Source organism: Trachurus trachurus (genome assembly GCF_905171665.1).
Source record: "Trachurus trachurus genome assembly, chromosome: 22".
NCBI classification, from domain to species: Eukaryota; Metazoa; Chordata; class Actinopteri; order Carangiformes; family Carangidae; genus Trachurus; species Trachurus trachurus.
In genome coordinates this window covers 17,571,378-17,591,378 of record NC_139907.1, presented here as the reverse complement: position 1 = coordinate 17,591,378, position 20,001 = coordinate 17,571,378, and the positions used below count along the sequence as shown (strand labels likewise).

The window sequence follows — 20,001 nt, the reverse complement described above, 5'->3', positions numbered from 1 at the left end:
TGGCTGCTATATGCCCTTTGGAAGCTTCAAATTAATGGTCAAATATGACAGTTGTATTGACCCTCTCACCTGAATCTGGGCAAGAATCTAATTATTTACCAAAATGTGAAACTATTCACACTTCTACTCTCTCAGTCTGTATTACTGTAGCTTCTGGCTCTGGCGTGCCTCTTTACTACCTACAGTAGCTTTCTCTCTGTCACTGTGGAGGAATCAGAGTAAAAGGCTCTGGTGGGAAGCAATCCACCCCCGCCAGCCCTCATCTCTCTGGGTGACTAACGGCTGACCTTTGCTCTCTCCAGGCGCAGGACTGTAACATTTGGTGGGGAGGGGAGCCGCCTTGACAAGAGCAGGGAAGTGAAATGAGGGTGTAGGAGAGCTGGAGGGGATGATGAGTGTCCAGCCCTCTCAGGATGTCCTCTCGCAAGGCAGAGCAGGAGGAGACAGCTTTACAACAGCTTGTCCATGCCCTGACGATTGGTTTATGACCAATGGTGTGTTTAGGGAGAGAGCGTAGCTGGACGATGGGCAAAGATAGATCACGTCTTTATGTCTGTCTACAGAGACAGGGTCAAAAAGGGTTAAAGCTGACCTCCCCGAGGAGGTGACCTCAGCTCCTTCATTCCTTTTCAGCTTAATTGGAAGAGCAGCTCAAACTCTTAAGCGAAGAGATAAAGACAGGAACTAAAAAACAAAAATATTTGCGCATATCAAATCAGCTGCTTCTAGTTTCTTGATTCACAAACTGTACACACAACCGAGTGAGCCATTATGGTATGTGGGCATCTACCCTCCAGTGGTCATAATATTGAGTCACTGACAGGCGAGAGTTGCCGGTCGTATATCACAATCAACCAGCTTCTCACAGGCTGATTGATGTTGCCATTTAAACTGTGCGCACTTTAAATCAACCTCATCCTGTCGTCCGGGCTCCGTGCCCCATTACTAGACTAGCTCACCAAGGTAAGGAGGCATCCTGTTTGGTTGTCCGGGCCCACTTCTAAATTGCCATCTTGGGTTTTCTCAAGCACTGTGTCGTTGATCCCGAAGGTGGGGGAAGGTGGAGTGATGCCTTTTCATAAAAAACACCAGGCAATGAAGACAAAGTGCCAGATTGGGAGAACATCCATCACACCTGTCAGGTGTAATTACCATCCAATATGGGGTGAAAGCTCCATGCACAGCACACCCCTGCACCCACCTCCGCCATAGAGACACACATACAGTACTGTTTGTGAGAGCAGTCAGAGGGCAAGAGGGGGATGCTGAAAAGGGAGAAACCCCAGGAGTACACGCATCTCTGCTCACATGCACAAACAACTTCTAATGTCCACCATTCGTTCTTCCTCTCTGTGCCTCCTCATGCAGGCCGTCTGTCCCTGAAATGCATCCTTTTATACACACACTGCACCTCCCTGGTGTCCTATCTTGAGCAGACAGAAGCCAGTGAAAGGTGAGAGTATCTTGGGATTGTTATGATTCCCCACAACCAATCATCATTCAGATATTTCTGCCTAATGGCTTCATCACTTGCAGAGGACAAAAGAGAAAGAAAAAAAAAAGGAGCTGGGGATGTGCTTCAGAATCTGGATTAGTTACTCATAAATGCATTAGAGAGGCAGCCCACTGATTACAATGGAAAACAATTAAATGAAAGTCATTAGAACTTTGCACTTATTTGCAAAAACCGGCGAATGTGTCCACAGCTACGACCGTGCCGCTCAGATGCTATAAAGCTGGAGGCAATTACAGCCAACCGCGGCACTGTTTATGAAACAATCCATCAAGCGCGTGTAGGGGCGTAATTTCAGGGAATTATCATCTGACGGCGCGGGCCCACTGAGTTGTCCCTGAACCCTCGGAAGAAAAGCTCATCAAGGAGACCGGGGTGGATGTCGTTCCTGTTTTCATGGTGTGCTGAGCTGCCTTTTCTGTGCATCCCCGCTTGGCTTTGCTGATTGTTTGCTGGACCTGTTAGCAAGGAAGAAGTAAATGGATGTTTGGTTTCCATGGAGCTCTCGCCTGCATGAATGCGTCCGTCTCATCCACCTCACTATCCTGCAAACTGCTTCATGTGACATTCGTTGGGTATATTAGTCTCTGCATGTGCATGTGTCTGCATGTGTGAAAATAAAGTTGATTAAATAACTGCCGCGAAAACAAACTCCATCAAATGAAGCAGATGATTTTTCATCAACAACCTGAGCAGATACATCCCACGCCGACAGCATGCATCTCTGTGTTGCACTGAATCAAACATGGTAACAGTGGAGTCAGTGTGCCTACCTTTGCTTCAGATGTGGGCTCCAGGTAACACAGCCGGTTCCCCAGACCCTCAGCAGCCAGGCAGAACTTGCGATTCTCCTTCTGGATGCAGGCCACGCACTGGAGCACCACTTCATCATCCTGTCAAGACAATACAGACTTCAGTCTTTGCGTCAGTGCATGCATGAGTGCAGACATAGCTGAGTGTGTGTGTCCTGTCCTCAGAGAACCCACAATTCGCCCACACGCTCGTACCCATACAAGTACCACTTCAAATACCATCATTATAGCACTGAGGAGCTGCTGTGTGGTCCTTACATCAGTGTCACTCTTACTTTCTTAATGAGGTATTTCAAAATTACAGATTGAAACTGCAACCACAGCTGCAGAAGTTATACACATGTTCAGTTTAGAAATCTTCAGTATCACTGCATTAATGATTACTTTCTTTATCTAAACATTTTAAAGAGGAACTATGTAAGTCCGGTCGCTTTTCCACTGTTTTGCTAACCCTCCTCCCGGCCATGTGCATTTGTTTTCAACAAAGCCAGCGAGGAATCAATCAATAGAGCGGTAGCTAGATAGCGTTATATATCATGATGTTACGACATGTGTATTTGCGTAGTCTTATCTGTCATAAACAAGAGATTATGTCATACGTTTGCGTTTGTCTCACGGTGTGCAGAGACAAGAGATCTTGCAAGGTTGTTTTTCAGCCAAGAGATGCAATAAGACACGCACGACGTGGAAGGCAGAGAGCCTCCATTTTCCCTCGTATCAAGGTGAGCCATTTATTAAACCATCACAATTACTCCAAAGCTGGTAAAAAAAATTAGCATAGTTAAGCTACAAATCCTGCATAGTTCCTCTTTAAATAAGTTAGTTTTTGATAAGTGACACTGAATCCTGAGAAGTTGAAAATCTCCCTTTAAAAAAATTCATATATCAGGGTTATATCATGTACGATTCTGTACTCCAACTTATAAAACTGGGCAGTCAGGTGCAACATACAGTAAAGAGTTCCTCTGTGCAGCTAATTGGGGGATTTTTCCCCACAAAATGTGACATCAAACGCAGACTACTCATGGCTGATCCTCTAGGCTGTTTACTCTGTTTATATGGCACAAATGAGGTTGAGGCAATTGACTGGAGTGATTCACGTTTTAGGAAAATAATGGTCTAAGTAAATGAATACGTTTATGTATGTAAAAGAGTGGAATTAAATGGCTTTGATGCTGCATTACAAAACGTGTGAGATAATTGTATTTGCATATATTTGAGTCTGTACATTCATTATAGACGAATTTGTCTAAGAAATGTCTTGTTGGGTGTCTGGCATGCAAGCTTGCTAAGGAAGTGGCTTTAGGACAATAGTTTTTTTAACAGAAACTCACAGCAGCATCGTATTGGCGTATTTTGTAAGGGAAGCATTTTACCAGTGATTTTGTATTTTCCACGTATTTTCTAAAATAAACTGTGTTTATGTAGAGAAAAAATAAACAAAATAGGCTGCATTAATAAATAAATGGTTTTAATCTTTAATGTCGATGAGCCAGGAGCATTAGAGCTGCTTTCTGTCTTTTGTGAAACTGAAGCAAATACGTCAGCAAAGGCAGGTGCATTCTTTTGGGGGGCACAGCAGCTGAAAACAAACATTTGATGCTGCTCTTGTGTAAATGAGTTGATTGTGTTTATAGCGTTGGCCCGGTAAGCGCTGAATTGGACGGTTACTCGTAGCGATAGCAGAGCAAGCGGAAATCTGCTGATATTGGCTGCTATGGGATGGGAGGACAGCAAGGGGGGGGGGGGTTGAGCACAATAGCCAGCTGCATTATTTAATGCGAGAGGCATTGTGCTTAGAGCACAGTCAAGCAGCAGTAGTAAGAGTAAAGAGCTCCATTACAGTGCAGCATGATGCAAAGAGAGATGCTGCATCTGCATCTATGTCCATAGACAGATTTTTAACATTTGTGAGTGTTAAAGGCAGCACATGAAAATCTATATGACAAGCCTCAAGGCACAACAACATTATTTTGTGCTGATGCTCATTCATTCTAATGCAGAGCAGACTGTAAGCCTCAGTCTAGTTTAGGAGTGTCCTACATGACATAAAAGCACTATTTTACGTCTTGAGATGGTACCTTGAAATGCAATGGAAAAGCATTTTGACCTCAAACCTCTAAGCAAATGGTTTGATACAAAGGCAATGTGGATGTGTGAAACTTTGGTTACACTCCTGACATATTCAGAAAAAAGTGCCCTAAATCATTAAGTGTTTTCACATCTTTATGAATATCCTTCCTGGAAAATAGCCTGCATTATAAAAAAAGCTTCTTTTTTTGGGACCTTATATGTATATTTTCCATGATACAGAAAGTCAACCATCACAATAAAAGTATACATATGGAGTAGGAGGCAGATGCACTTGAGACAATGCTGACTGCTGGAATGGATTAATTCTCTTGACGGGACTGCTATAGAAAAAGACTTTAGATAATGTTAACAGTCTTGGATCAATATGAAAATATTATTCAACTGGGATGCAGATTGAACTGAGTATGCTCTATGGCAAATCAACACTGTGGGTTGGAGCATGCAATGAGTCTGTGTGCTGCTGAGGCAGTAGGCACATGGTTGACTTGGCCATAAGGACAGCATCGATCCATCACATACCTGCCTGTCTCAGTGCCAAGATGCACAGACACAGGCAGGAGGGCACACACACATACACATACACTCACACGAAAGCATCTCTTTAATCAGCGTGGCTGAACTCTCATGTCTCTGCCTCCGTCTAGCCCACAATTGGCACTTTTCCCCCGTCTCCCTCACACTGAAGAACAATTAAGTATCTGACATAGTCTCTCTCTCTTTCCCTCTTTTCTTTCCTCTGTCACCGACTTCTCAGACGAGTAGGGACAGTCCTCCCTGTTACCAATTATTCATAAAATAAAGCACTAAGTGATCTCTGTCTGGGAGGAAGGAAGAAAAGATGCTCTGCTCAGTGTAGAATGGGTGAGTTTACACAATGTAAAGAAAACATCAGGCTTCAGGTGATGAAATGTATCTCTGCGCTGTATCTGTGTAGCAACAACTTGTCTAGTCAAGTGTGTTTCAAGTGTTTCACGACAGAAATGATGAGAATTTAAAAATTATATTATATCATTCTTTGCGTAATATTTCTAGAAGCCAACCAGCAGTATTTCCCAGAGGACAATGGCTGTCATCCCTTAGGCCACAACACTACTAAAAGGCTAAAATACCCTCGGTGAGACTTTGTTGAAGAACAGAAGCTGATGGGAAATAGTCCAAATGTGGGTTTTGCTCTCTATAGAGTTCAGTAAAGAAAAAAAAAACTCATTAAACAGCCTTGAAGAATGTGAAGTGAACAGAGTCTCCAAGGGCACCTTGAGATTGAATTTGACTGTATCATAACACTCCCTCTCTCTCACTCTTAAGGCTTTGTTCTGTGTAAATCTGTGTATTTGTCATCTCCACTGTGTATAAGTGTGTGTATGGACTACAACAATAGCGTAGAACACTACCTTACTCCTTTGAGACGTGTGTGAGTAACACTATAGCATATCAATGAGCAGGGCTTTGATGACAGCCCGGCTTCTTTTCTGGGTTTTAACCAATCATGATCTCCTCGAGTACACGGGAGGGGATGATGACACTGGAGGAGATTTTTTGCATAGAGACAGGTGGGCATGCCAAAGGTCTCCTTCACAGTACTGCAGTACATCAGTGTACACATTATGACGGAGACGAGAGACGCTATGTCATGTAAAACACCAAAGCTGAGAGTAAAGTGCTGCCCTAGTAGAGCCCAGACCTCGTAGTGTTGCCGGCTGCAAGGCTCTACCAGGGCCTGCACTTATTCACACAAACACAACACTGCTTCTAAATAAATTATCAATACTGATGATAACAAAGAGTGATTACAGACTTTGGAAGCATGTAATGGGTTGTTATGGCTCTTAGAACAATAATCCTGGCATTAAAGTTTTTTTTTTCTTTTTTTTTATGTACAGTACACTGCTGCATGATTTTGAATCCAACCCTCATGACAACAAAGATGAGAGGCCCTGGGTTTGTGGAGTGTAACCTGATGTTATTCCGCTCCTCTTAAGCAGCAGAATAAGCAGCAGCAAAATGCTCTCAGGAGGAGTCTCGAGTATCTAAGCCTTTTGGTCTGAGGAGACGTCTGCAGCATTTCAGCAGGTAGTGCAGCGCAGTGCATGCCATCAGCTCATGGAAAACGCACTCTTACCACCTTATCAGGGCTGCAAAGCTTTGGCAATGCATTCTCAAGTACATCCTGAAGGCTCTACAATAACTACTTCAGAAGCCGGAGTCACAAAACATCTTAGAGTCACAAACAAGCCGGGGCGAGAGAGGAAAAGAGCAAAGTACTTCACCACTGCAGCGAAGTTGAATGTTTCCTGTTTTCAAGCTCCGTAAGCCTGGGTGAGACGGCAGCTGAATTGCTCCAGTATTTCATGGGTTGCTCCAATGCCTCCCGAGAGGCTTGTATTGCCATTGCTTGCACTATGTTACACCCAGAGCTCGTGATATTAGCTTCTTCTTTCCCGTGAACTGCTCTACCTCGGGTTTAAAGCAAGTGCTCTACAGAAAATAACAACAGACGCATGATAAACACTTTGGGGGTGCAGCGTTACAACTCCCAAAGGATAGGAACAACATGGTAATTGGTGTCATCGTTAATGTTGCTCCAGTTTAAATCTATAGCACTGATTTTTGGCTTCTGAGATGCCTTGACATGCAACAGAGCTACAAGACAAGATGCACCTCCTTAAAATGTGGTAAATATTGCACATGAAGTTTAATTACCAAAACTTCATTCAAACCACCAACCTTCTATGTACATGCTTACAAAATGCATTGGTGTGTACATATCTAAAAGGAGTGCATAAAGAAAGGACAATTACACCTCCCGTTAAGGAGAAATTGCCATTGCTAAGTACATCCTATCAAAGTAAAGACGTGTGGTGATAAAATCCAAACTCTACTCCTGCAGCTGCAGCGGCTCTCTGCTCTTTGAGGTCAGATTTGCTCTGTCTTCCTCAACTTGATCCTGTGCCAAAGAGGCTGGTGAATCAACAGCAAATTGATCCGAGGGTGGCACCGAGCGGCCCTCTGAGAGGAGGTTGAAAAGGTAGAACACCGCAGGAGAGAGGAGAAGAAAGGAAAGGAAAGGAAAGAAATGGAGATATAGTAACAACGGAAAAGATTCTGTTCACAGAGGCAAACAAAGCTAAATGTGCAGCACATAGCACTTGCCTCCACTTGCCTTTGTCCCCATGTGACATCGTTCTACAGTGTACTGGGTAATAACTCTCCATCATCACCAGGGGCCTGCTGCCAGTCTCCACTGTACATGTAGGCTGGCTCACACACCAAGACTTTGTTCTGGACAGATTGATGCAGCTGGCTGGGCACTGCAGGACAAAATACAGCTGGGCAGCGGTTTCACCCCCCATAAGCTCACTCCTCTGTCTCTGCCTTTCTCTTCTCACACCCACTCACAGTGTAGGTGCAGAGAAAGACCAGGTGTTTCCCAGGGCTATTAGTAAAGCTGTCCACAGCAGAGGAGAGGAGAGGAGAGGAGAGGAGAGGAGAGGAGAGGAGAGGAGAGGAGAGGAGAGGAGAGGAGGCTACACTGCAGCCTATAATGATGCACTATTAAAGCATTAGGGAGTTGTTGGCCTAATCATCTATTAATGCCTCTTGGTCATGTTAGCTGTAGATTACACATATTAAATATACTGTAATATAAAGTACATACTAAAGGTATTCCTTTGAAGGGATTCATCATGAATCATCAGAATATAAAAGGATTTTTTAAGAACTGGCTGCACTATATTTGTCACTTTAGGCCAAATCAAGGTGACTTTTCTCAACAACAGTAACCAGGTCGGAGCTATTTTCAGAAGAAATTATATACAGTAAGCATGAGGTCAACACCATACTCCTTTCCTGACATGTTTTTCTGTTCGTATCTACATATATCGTACTTTCTGTTTGTGTCTACGTAACCCACTTTGTAAAGTTGTTATTAATATAACTACACACAGTAAATAGGTGTACCTACCGTGATGCTTCAAATTATTACACCCACGGGCCAGTGGATGTTACACGTTGTAAAATAATAGATTTATGTAACCCTTGTACTGTAATTGCCTATGAGGCTCAAATTCAGGGAGCTTTAACGACTGGACTGAAACTATTTACATTCAAATAGTTGTAAAACAACGACCATTTTTCTTTTGTGTTGCATCAGTGTAAAACAAGAAGCCGCTGTTCCAGAACATTCTGGTGGAGATCACACATGCTCTTCGCTGGCTTACTGTTGGAGTGATTCATAGACATGTAGCTTAACGCGCTATCTCACTGGTTTGACAACAGCGGAGATGGGAAGAGAAAGAGAGCGAAAAAAGTTGAACCGGAGGAGAGAGTGCTTTGTTCCCATGACTCAGTGCTGCTGTGTAAATGGGAGTGCTAATGCTCATCTTGAGGCTGAACATGCTGCCCCCAGAGCACAGATAGGACGACAAAAAGAGAGAATGGGGGGCAGACAAATGGAAAGAAAGACAAACAGAGCTATGGAGAGCTCAAGGAACACACACCATTAAAACACCCAGGCCAGAGTGACACGATAAATTAATCTCGACATCCGCTAAAAATTTCAGCCTCCTTTAAAGGCTTTGCTCAGACTGCTGAGGATGACAGCTTTACAGCTTGTTATTGAACAGTGTCTGTGGCCTGTCCCTGGCACAAAATGCATGCAGCTGCATCCTGGACTGCTATGACATGAATACACCATGTCTCAACCGTCATTAAAGACATTTCCCATTTGTACAATGTGCGGTCTAGATGTAAAAATTAAAATCTGCAATAACAGGCAGATAGATTATGTTCAACATGGATTTTACAGACGACACGAACATCAACTACAATTTCTGAGTTACATCATTCTCACTACATCTAACTCTTAGCATCAACAGATTTGCCCACCAAGACAATAACTATGTTTTAATTGTGTGTCTTTTTATTAACCAAGAACACAGAAACATGAAAATACCACCAAAGCACTGGAAGATAATCTAATCTGTGGTGGTTCAATAGTCCCATCCATATTCGATCCTCTCAGGTTCTTTCTGTGTGTCTAAGTGTGTGAGTATTTGTGTGTGCGACTGTGCGTGCACGTCATCTGGCACAAATTGTGCTTTAGCCCCAGACTGTCTAATCACTGTAGGCAATCTAATTACCCAATCACCATACACTCTGAGTCTACGCTATACAGCCGTGAACAGCAGCCACCATATGGACCGAGGCAATCCATCTTGAGGAGTGGACAGGTATGGCGATCGCTGTGAACCAAATAGCTTGGGGTGAAAAATAACCACATCTTAAACGACACTGAATGTTTGTAGCTGCCGTTAGCTTCGCGATGTAGGAGTATTTTATGCATCTATTGTATAGAGAAGTCTACGTCCATAAAGAACGCCGGTGATCTGAGGTGAAAGTTTAAAAAACAAGTGTTACTAATCGAGCCCTGCAGGCAGATCAAACCCCCTCCCAGGTTTGGAGGTATTAATCCTGTCTGCATGCAACTGCAGACTGAGGAAGCAGAGGAGGGAGGCTACTGTATAAAGTGTTTCAGTGTGCCTTGTAGCAGTGCTTTGCCTCCCTGGCAGTGGCTTTAATGTGAAAGGCTAAGTAAGCATTTTCACCACCTCCTTGCTTTAGGCTCCCTCTGCCCAGGCTGCTGAGCAGAGAAAGGTAAGCAAAGGAATGGAATATCTTTGCAATATTTCCGATTTGCTCTGAGACGAGACACCGCAATTATTAAGGGAGATGATTGGGATGGCATTGCAATTTTTCCACCGAGGACTACTACATGGCAGTAGGGATGCTCAGGGGCAATGTGTGACAGCAGTACAGCTGGGGAGCTGGGGCTTGCACCAGGGAGCAAAAGAACAAACTACTTTCCACTCCCTCTGTTTCCTCCCTGCAAAGTAGCCTCATTTACTGAGGGAATTGAGACTTTTTGTGGCAGAAAACGGAGAATGTTAAAATAGGCTGCTCCTGTTCTCTGACAAGCAGTGCGTTGTATTTTTAGGGGAAGAGTCCTCTTGGAGGTCCAAAGGGACAGCAGCACAAACAGGTGCATTTGTAAGCATCCTGCCTCCAGGAAGTGAAGCATGAACGTTGAGTCACTATTTCATCTATGTGATGCTACAGAGAAAAGACCCATGAGGTGTAGGGATGGAGATTACACTTTGCTTTTAGGTCAGGAAAGTGGAAATAGAGTAAATGTGACCTAGAATATCAAAGAGCAAAGACTGCAGATATTTGAGATGGTACAGCCTATGCCCTATCTATTTACTGTAAGGTAGTGAAGGAAAAATGAAATAAAACTATGGTTTGTTGTCTATCTGCCATTGTTTGTGCGCTCTCTTGATAAAAATTTGAAGACACAATTGAAACCTCTCTCTTGTTTTCATGTTAAAGAACTACAGCTAGCAGATTGTTAGCTCAGGTTAGCACAAACTGGAAATGAAAGACACAGCTAGCCTTGTTTAATCCATATAAACAAAATGACATTCAACGGGAGCAATCACTTTTTACCTTTGGAAAGAGTCTCTGCTTCAAGACTTTATGCTAGGCTAATTTAAAGCAGCTGCGAGCAGTAGCTAGCTTAACCTTTATAGGAAAGTAAATCAGCCTTTCTCAAAACAAGAGGAAGCAGCCATACCTTAGAAGTAATGCAGAGCGAAGTCATTACAATGAGACAGATCTGTCACATCAAGATATATCCCACAAGTCCAAAGACTCGCTGCCCCCAACTAGATTATCTGTTCACACATGAGAAATAAATGTCAGAAATGATGTTCTGTTACTTTACAGAATTACGCTTATTCCCTATATAATGCAATAACTGCGGTCGCAGTGTCATCTTCTCTGGGATAAAAATATCCATTGTCCTTCAAGGCCTGACCTGACTGAAATTCTTCAGAGCACTGATCCACATGCTTGTGAGCAGAGCTGTGTCGGGCCCCCACCACAGAGGAGAGTGCTGAGATTGAACTACAGCTGAGACACCACTGTGTCAAAGTCTATTTGCTCAGGGACTGGTGATGATGCCCAGGTGAAGGGTTGTGGTGTCAAAGCTAAAGCACAGCTGAGATTCAGGGAAAAGGATCAGAGAATAGAAGAGAGAAGCAAAGAAAGAGTGCTGAGGTAGGCTGACTTATTCACAATTGCCAAATCTAGGGCCATATCAACCTGAGCAACGTGTCATGAAAAAGGCAGGTGGTAAAAAGAAAGGCTGTGATGGTGAAAAACAGACACCTCACCCCATGTGGGTGCAGAGTTGGAAGACTGTGTCTTGTAGGGCAATTTTTCCTGCATCAAATATCAACCTGTAGTGCTCTGATTTGTCATACATTCCACGAAGAGGCCATTAAGAGCTCGCCGAGGTACTTTTGAAGTGTCAGCTTCTCAGCTATAGTGCCACAGTAAGACTTCTCTAAGTTAGGAGGGGGAGTGCTACTTGAGGCTCACAAAAACTGAGCATAGCTGCAGAGATACTCGGCCCAATGGAGGGGTAAAAAAACGCTCCAGCATCTCTTTGTGTTCCCTCATCCAGAGGGCAAGACGTAGAGTGAGCTATACAGGTTTCTCCCCCCGAAGAAGCACTGCAGAGTGCCAGGAGCAAGTAGAAAGCTACAAAAAAAAGCAAAAAGCTTATGTCCTGCTATCAGGGAATCTCCGAAATATGTGTTTTGGTATGCGTGTAGTTACCTCTCCTTGCAACCCCCATGAATTTCCGGCTCCTGCTATATATTGCATTTCTATACAGTTACATTGTTGACTCTGCAGCAACAGGGTTCAATAAAGACTGTGATATCGCCTTGTCTTTGCTGGCGTGGTGCGACGCAGAGGTTGTTAAAGAGGAATGAATCTTTTATGGGGATGGGAAACGCCACCCTTGTCAATATCAAATGAAAAGACAGAGACTCTGGCGCCCGTCCAACTGGATTTTCACAAGACAACAATTGCAAATGCACCTATGTGTGAAAATCCAACGCATTACTCAATTACACACTCCCAGTCGAGTCGATGAGATTCCTCACTAATGCGCATGTGTCCCTGGGAGTACCACAGCCTAACGATCTGGCAAATTTCAGAAGATTGTCAAGGTTTGCCTAAAAACTCAGTAAACTGAGAAAAGCATTCAACTTTCTCCCATAAAGCCTCAACAGTAGCAGATTGCAGCAGTAAACACTCCTCTAAATGGCTTATTAGGGGCACAGTGGGAAGACAGAACATTGGATATAATTACGGCAGATACCAGAGTTGCTTTTATGTAGGAGGAGAATGATTCACAATGCGCAGCAAAAAGGTGGTAAGAAATGTAAAATTGTAAAATATTAAAAATACTGGCGCTGTCTCTGTGGTAACAGGTCTGTTGGTTGGATAAGCAGGGAAATCAAAGATGGTTGTACAGCATGCATCGAGCCAAACCATTTTTTCACTTGATGAATTTGGTGCCATTATTGCAACGAATAGTGTTTGGTTTGTATTTGGTAAAATGCCGGCAGACACCTTGGGGGATATATTTGTAGTACACCCCATATCCCACACATTATGAAAAGACTGATAGAACCAAAATCCTTTTGAGCATTTCACAGTTTTCTCCCTATTGTTATTCCGTCAGATCTACCTAAATACACTATTTTTTGGCTAACAAGTGAGACAGGAAGATAGACAGCTGAAACAGTATATGTAGCTAACAGCTAGCTATGTGTAGCTATAGTGCTTTTATCACTCACTTACAGTAGATGCCTTTCTTTTTTACATTTGAAAAAAGCTTAGCCTTTTCCCCTTGTCTTTATGCTAAACTAAGCTGACTGTCCTCTGGCTTTAGCTACACACAGCAGGCAAGGGACAGATAAGAGTGGCATTGATAAAGAAAGCAAACAAGAAACAATGCCTTTACTAAGAATTTAGCTGTCAAACCTCTGGCTCATATGAGGTAGAGAGGGGTACACTGCAGAGGATATACAGTACATCCTGTATGGTGCGGGAAGGCAATATGATCATGGGATATGACATCGCTCAGAAAACTATGTCAATCTTAGGCTTTATTAATCGACAACATGCACTCAGCTGTTTTGAGAGATAAAAATGCAAATGATTATTTTAGAGGGAAGGTAAGAAAGGATATCACTAAAAATATGTGGATGGCACAGATTCTCTACAACTAGTGACTAAGGGACAGCCACAGCTTTGTGTAGTAGTAGAAGTAGAGGATTCAGAAACGCAGGCTTTTATGTGTGAGCCAACACAAACTGCCAAGAAGCAATGGCAAAGCAAAGCAGACACAGAAATGAGAGATGAGAAATGGCCCTGCTAGCTATGGAGGAGGCAGAGGCTAACAACGGGCTAACAGTCGCTGGCAGAGGCTGTGTGGCAAGTGTACAGTTAGCCTTATAGTGCTGGGTTAAAATTAAACAAGATGGCAATTAAGAGAGGAAATGAAATAAGGAACAGAACAAGCAGCAGCAGTGTGAGGATTAAAAAAAACTGACTAATTGTAGCCTCTAAAGTTTTGGTGAGGTGTTTGTTGAGCATACATCTGAAATTTTGAAAAGTATCAAAATGGCAATATGACAGTGAGTGAATTGAACTTTCTTGTGCAGTTCATTTCAGTAAATCAGGTCATCTCCATTCACATCCTAACTAGATACACACTATCATGTAAGCATTCAGGTTTTTCCCAAAGGTGTCTGGATTTAAATAATTTAAATGCTGGCTACAGGAAGAAAAAAAAACCAATGCATCTGAGATTTCCCACATTATGCAAATCCATATATGATGAGATTACATTTTTATATGATGATGTATGCTCGTTTTTGTGGAGTATTAAAAATTGGTTTACATTTTATTTAGCTTTGTTTGTGTTTGGTGTTTTGTGTGTTTCCTCTTTAGCTATTTAATTAATTGTTAGCTGAAAAGTTTGGGGACTGAATAGACATCATGTCATGTCATGTTCAGTTGAGGACTTTAAAGCCAAGCTTAAGACCCACTTGTGTGCTGTCACGTATGAGTCCTAGCTGTTTTGCCTTTTCTTTCATTCTTGTTGAATTGTGTGTTTTATTGCTGTGTATGTTTTTACATGTTTTTAAATGTTCTGTAACTGTACAGCACTTTGATGGAAAGTGCTCTATAAACAGAATTATTATTATTATTATTATCATTATTATTATTATTATTATTATTATTATTATTATACTCTAATGACATGCTGTAATGTAGAAAAGGCTTGATGTCAGTTAGGCCTACACTTCAGATTATAAGTAATTTCTCCTTTCCCAATGTGAAGATTTGCTGCTTTCGTTTCTTAAAACAAACACTTTTAATATTGGTGGTCTTTATTTGGAAAAAAATATGTTAATAATTAAAATAAATCACTGTGACCCTTAACTTCCTAGTGTATGCAGGAATGAGTAGCAGGTCAGTGGTGGTGAGCAAACTCCACATCAGTCAGCACTGTCACACATTTCCCACAGTCTGAAACTTGAGATTTTCAAACAATAAGAAAATAAGAAGAGGGTCTTCTTAAGGAGGAAGCTTCCTACACTTGCTCATTAAATATTCATGCTCTGAAACACCAGATCAATCAGGCCCGCTTACTGCATGCCACTGACATTACTGAGGAAATTTCTTCATTTGGTGGCACGATCAATATCTCATTACAGCGGCTTTACACTGGGTTGTCCTTAGGCCGGCCTGCTGGCTTCATTCCCTCTACATCACAGGGCCTATCTTATCTGTCCATTCCCATCATGCAAACACAGAGAAACAAGCATCTGCTGAACAACACTTCCGCTTTATACCTTACACCAACTTACTTTTCAGCAAGTTAGGTTTTAAAAAAGTGCAACACAAAGGACTGTGAAAGAGTCTCAGGTGAGGCTAATGGGCAGTATGAAGTAAATCAATACTGCAGTAGGAATGTAGGTTGTGTGCAGCATTACAGAGAGAATGTGTTATTTATCAATACCATGCTTACGTGACTTAACTTTACACTTTTAGTAAGTGAAAAGCAAGCAGGTAAGAAACTCTATCGATCTATCAGATTTAACATTTTTCCAAACATGTCAGAAATAAATGTATTATAAAAACATATAGAGAAAGTGTAATATTCAAACGCAACTTTTCGCATCCTCGAGCACATTCAGTGACAGCTGGTAAAAGCATATGCCAGAAAAACAAGATGCTAACAATATGCATCATCTGAGAAAAAAAAAAAAAAAAAACTTAACAAAGCTATTTCTGGAGTTAATATCTGTCCTCAAATCTGCACCATTATGCTCAAAATGCTTTTTGGTCACTAATGAAACTGAGCTATTACTTTTTTAATCCAAGCATGAAATGACAGTAGACCTCATCATAATAACATTAAAGCTCCCCTCCTTAGTGTCGAGTAGGATGCAATAATGTGCCGAACTGAATTCCCATCAGTGGGAATAATTTCATGCTAATCTCTAATAATTATACACAGGGCAAGTGACAGAGTAACAGGAAGAGCCTAATATGAAGCAAGTCACGCATACTTGTGGCACTACAGTAAGACCTCGGTATCAACTTAGATATAGAACATGGTACAAAACTACTTTTAAGTGTGTGATGAAAGGTTGGCATAAACCTGGAAACATGTTCGTCATACTTTCTTCTAAAAGTAATGCAGCCTAACTAAAGATGCTTCCATAAGGTTTTATAGTAAAAAAATAATCTATCTATCTGACTGTTCACTGCAGATCAAGGGCACCTTTCGATGCCTCTAGGCCAGCATGGAGCTGTTAGATACAGCTTCCACCCTCCCAGGATCCCTCGCATCACCATTTCAAACAGCAACACGGCAATACAGACACACATATACCAGCACATGTCAATAACGGGCTAAATCACAGCGCATTGCGATGGATCTGAGGAGCACAGGAGGCAAAGGGAGATTAAATAATGAGGTAAATGTTGAAAGTGGGGAAAAAGTGAGAAGTGATATAGGAAATATGATGAAAGTGAAAGAAGAAAAGAGCAATACGGAGGAGACGAGAGCAACGGTAACAAGGGATTGAGAAAGAGAGAGAAACACCCCCAGTAGGGTGTTCACAGAAACATGAGTAGGTGAAGAGGCAGCGAGTTCTGGCAGTGATACCATGGGCACACAGCAGAGCCAAAATCGTTGCTTTACTGCTTTATGTGTTTTGTACTAATGTGGATCTTTTTTATTTCTTTTTTTTGGGGGGCCTGCTTGTTTTGGTTAGTTGCATGACTTCTACTGTGTTGCCGCATTGACAGTCATCGCCTGGATGCAAAGTGAGACCGGTGCCTTCACATAAACAAGCCGAGCGCTGCCACAGTGAATTAGTCACAGCCCTAGTCTGGCCTTTTCAAAGTCGCTACTCCCACTCAAACTGCTAATAGATCACCAGAATTTGATATTCGCCTAGCAGGGATCCACACAACAGAGGGGTTGCGCGTGTGTGCTCGCGCATGGACGATCACATCGCATGCTGTATCATGTTTTCTCTAATAAGTGGCCTTCTGTCGAGATGGTTATGTGAATTAAAACAAAAAAAGGAAGTATGGGACGAGAACAAAACTTTGTTACTATTCCCCTTTCTTCTTTCTCTGCTTGCCGTCTGCTCTAATGATACAACATGCAGTCGTCAAGCAATGCATTTAGAAAACCACTCTTACATAACGAGCAGCCTGAGCCATGTCACTATAAGCTGATATGTTATTCACTATAGAGCTTGTTATGAAGCTGCTGCTGCTGCTAGAGCTGGTGCATCTGAGGACACCTCCAACCAGGACAAACAAAGTTCCTATAGAATATGCAGCCTTATTAACCTCAATGCGCAGCCCCGTGCACCCTCTGACATTAAACAGCAGTTTGGGGGAAGCTTTTCTCTGAGTCTCCTGGCTCACAATCAGCACTGTTCCTCTTCCTGTAACATCAAATTACCCATGGCTGAGATATCCTCGCTCGTTCCCTCTCTTCCTTCCCTTTCCTCCCACTGAGTTGGGTTTATAGGCAGCAGCAGTCCGGCGGGGGTAATTTCTGCAGCCGCTCCTGGGAAATTACTTCGTGTTGTTAGAGAAAAGGCAGTTTGTGAACTGCTTTATCAAGCTCCTTGACTCCAATAACAGGCAACATTTGGATGCCGGCTCAAAATATAGCCTGTATATATCCTCGCAGGCTGTTCGCTACTAACTGATAAGATGTAAAAGCGAGTTTGGAGCCGGAGGTTGTGTATGCGAGTGTCTGAATGAGCTTATGTGTGTTCAATCTGAGCATTTGTTTCTGCGGGACTGACTTCAGGCATGTACTTTAGATAAATGTGTGTCTCTATGCATATGTGTGGGCATGTACAGAGTCGTGTGTGGATCTGTTCTCTTCTTGTACACCGAGTAGTTCAGCTGTGCCTTGCTTGGGCTGATGAATAATTTCTGCACTGTGCTCTGCTGTGGCACGTCTGGTGCAGCCTGACTGCACCACACAGCTACAGCTCTGCATTTGCATTCAACACACACTCTCACACACGCACGCACGCGCACACAGACACAGACGCTTATGAACACCAAGCTCACACACTGCGCGCCCCCTTCCCAACACCATCCAGCCTGTCAGCTGCTTCCCTGTGTGGAGGGATGCAACAAGCTGCTGAGCCCTTTTTAAAGCTACAGCAGTTTCCTGTTTGTCAGTGCCACCTCACTTCTCCCACTGTTGCATCTGGAGGGAAAAAAAATCTTCATTGTAAACCCAATAAATGGGACCAAAGCAGTCAAGCTATAGCAAAAAAAAAACACTGATTCCACAACTCTTCTGAAGTTTGCCCATAATAAATGTTGATTGTGGATTGGTGGTATTTAAGTTCGACCCCAGAAATGAGAAGAAGCGGTGCTGAAATGTCAGCTTTTTTTTGGAGTGGCAGTCATGCTGATGTGGTGACCTCTATGTGCTGTGGTTAAAGTGGTTGGGGGTACTGCAGCAGGAGGAGGAACCTTCTAAAGGGGAAGGCAGGGACATTTTAAAGATCACTGCCATTCATGTGGATAGGAAATGTGAATTAGTCAAGACACCATCACGTATGTTACCTTCGGGCAGCGTCACAGGCCTACATAATGTGTTCTTGGATCTCTTTTGAGATGTTTGCACTGTTAGTTGTTAGGTAAATGGTGGTTACTTTGCTACATGTGTTTTGAACCTGAATAAATCATCAAGAAACAGAGAGAATCCAACAATAAATGACTAGATTACTATAATTCACTTTAAAAACACCTCTGCTCAGTTTGCCTCAAGTACAACCAAAATTAAAGTGAGTAGCTTAATAAAAGGGAAAACTCCAAGCAGCAGTTCCAGTGAAATGTGCAACCAAACACCTCCTACTGTCTCGGGGTCTGTTTGGAAGACCTCCAGCGCCACACTGCTTCATCAATCCTAGACCAGTGTGTATTTTCAGACATGATATCCCTCTCAAAGCGTTTTACCATAGATGAGCTGATCACGCCATCGTCTATCTCAGTCAAGACTTTTTCAAACACTGCCAGATTATTTCCAAGCATCAACACTCATCTTGAGCTAAGTGGCAAATATGTTCATTGTAGTGTTGTACCAGCCTGTGCAGTCTAGCTTTTGAGCTACAATAGAGTCTGTCTACACTGACTAGCCTACATGTCAACAAGTAATCTGGTTTGAATGCATCAACAGTGTATTTGTTACAAAATACTGTACTCAGTTCATTTGCATAGACCTTTGCTGCTGCACAGGAACCCTGGGGCGACTGTCTGGACCATAGGTCTGGAGGCAGGCTACACTGTCAGGCTACCACGTTTGACTATATTACCCAGCATGTAGACTGGTTGCAAACTCCTTTCATCCTCAAAGAGATTAAGTGATGCTACACGAACAATTCAAGCTTCCAATACGAGTTATTTAAAGAGTTAAGTTACTGTAGGCTATGTCCTGGTGTCTGTACCTGTCAAATTGTAGACACGGTTGAAACGATGCACATGTAAGTTTTAGTTGACATGGAAAATAGTGCTGTCAACTTCTTGAGACAGAGACTGCAGAAAATACAATAGCTGTCAATGAGCGATGCGCAAAAAGAATAGGGCACGATCACCGCCTCTAAGATAGATGCAAGAAGACACGAGGTTATCAAAGACTGTGAGGATAAAAAATAAAAAAATAAAAAAATAAATAAATAAATAAATAAATAAGCATCTGAGGGATAGGCAATAATCGACTGTAATGATCCCACACACGCGGTTCCACGAAAAAGAGACACATATCTCCACAGCCACCAGAGCAGCGCTTCAAGTGCAAGCGGCAGGAAATGTACTTACAGTCCTGAGGAACTGGATCTCATCCTCTCCTTCTCCACCTTCAGCCATGGCTGCAAAGGAGCCCGTTCAGACTCGGGAAGCCTCCGCTGGCTCCTCTCTCCTATCGATATTAGCATATAGCTAATCCACGGACCGTATACGGCGGGACAGACTACCGCAGCATGTGTCACTCAAGTCCCTGTGCTCAAGCCCCGCTCACCGCCCGGAGGAGGAGTGTGTGTCAGCATCGGTGGGCTGGAGCAACTGGGGACGGTGTGGCGAGGAAACAGGGAGAAGCCAAGTCGCGTA

General features: G+C 42.8%; 1 protein-coding gene across 1 annotated transcript in view; it reads right to left on the bottom strand.

Annotated features, from left to right (window-relative positions):
- LOC311006186 (ryanodine receptor 3) overlaps positions 1–19,761 on the bottom strand; it is a gene marked incomplete at both ends in the record, with an annotated part of 100,877 nt that extends 81,116 nt beyond the window's left edge. Inside the window, 2 exons of the mRNA XM_083998915.1 lie at positions 2,287–2,406; positions 19,714–19,761. Coding sequence (XP_083855041.1) covers positions 2,287–2,406; positions 19,714–19,761 — 168 coding nt within the window. The remainder of the gene's footprint in view (positions 1–2,286; positions 2,407–19,713) is intronic.
- Between the last annotated feature and the right edge of the window lie 240 nt (positions 19,762–20,001).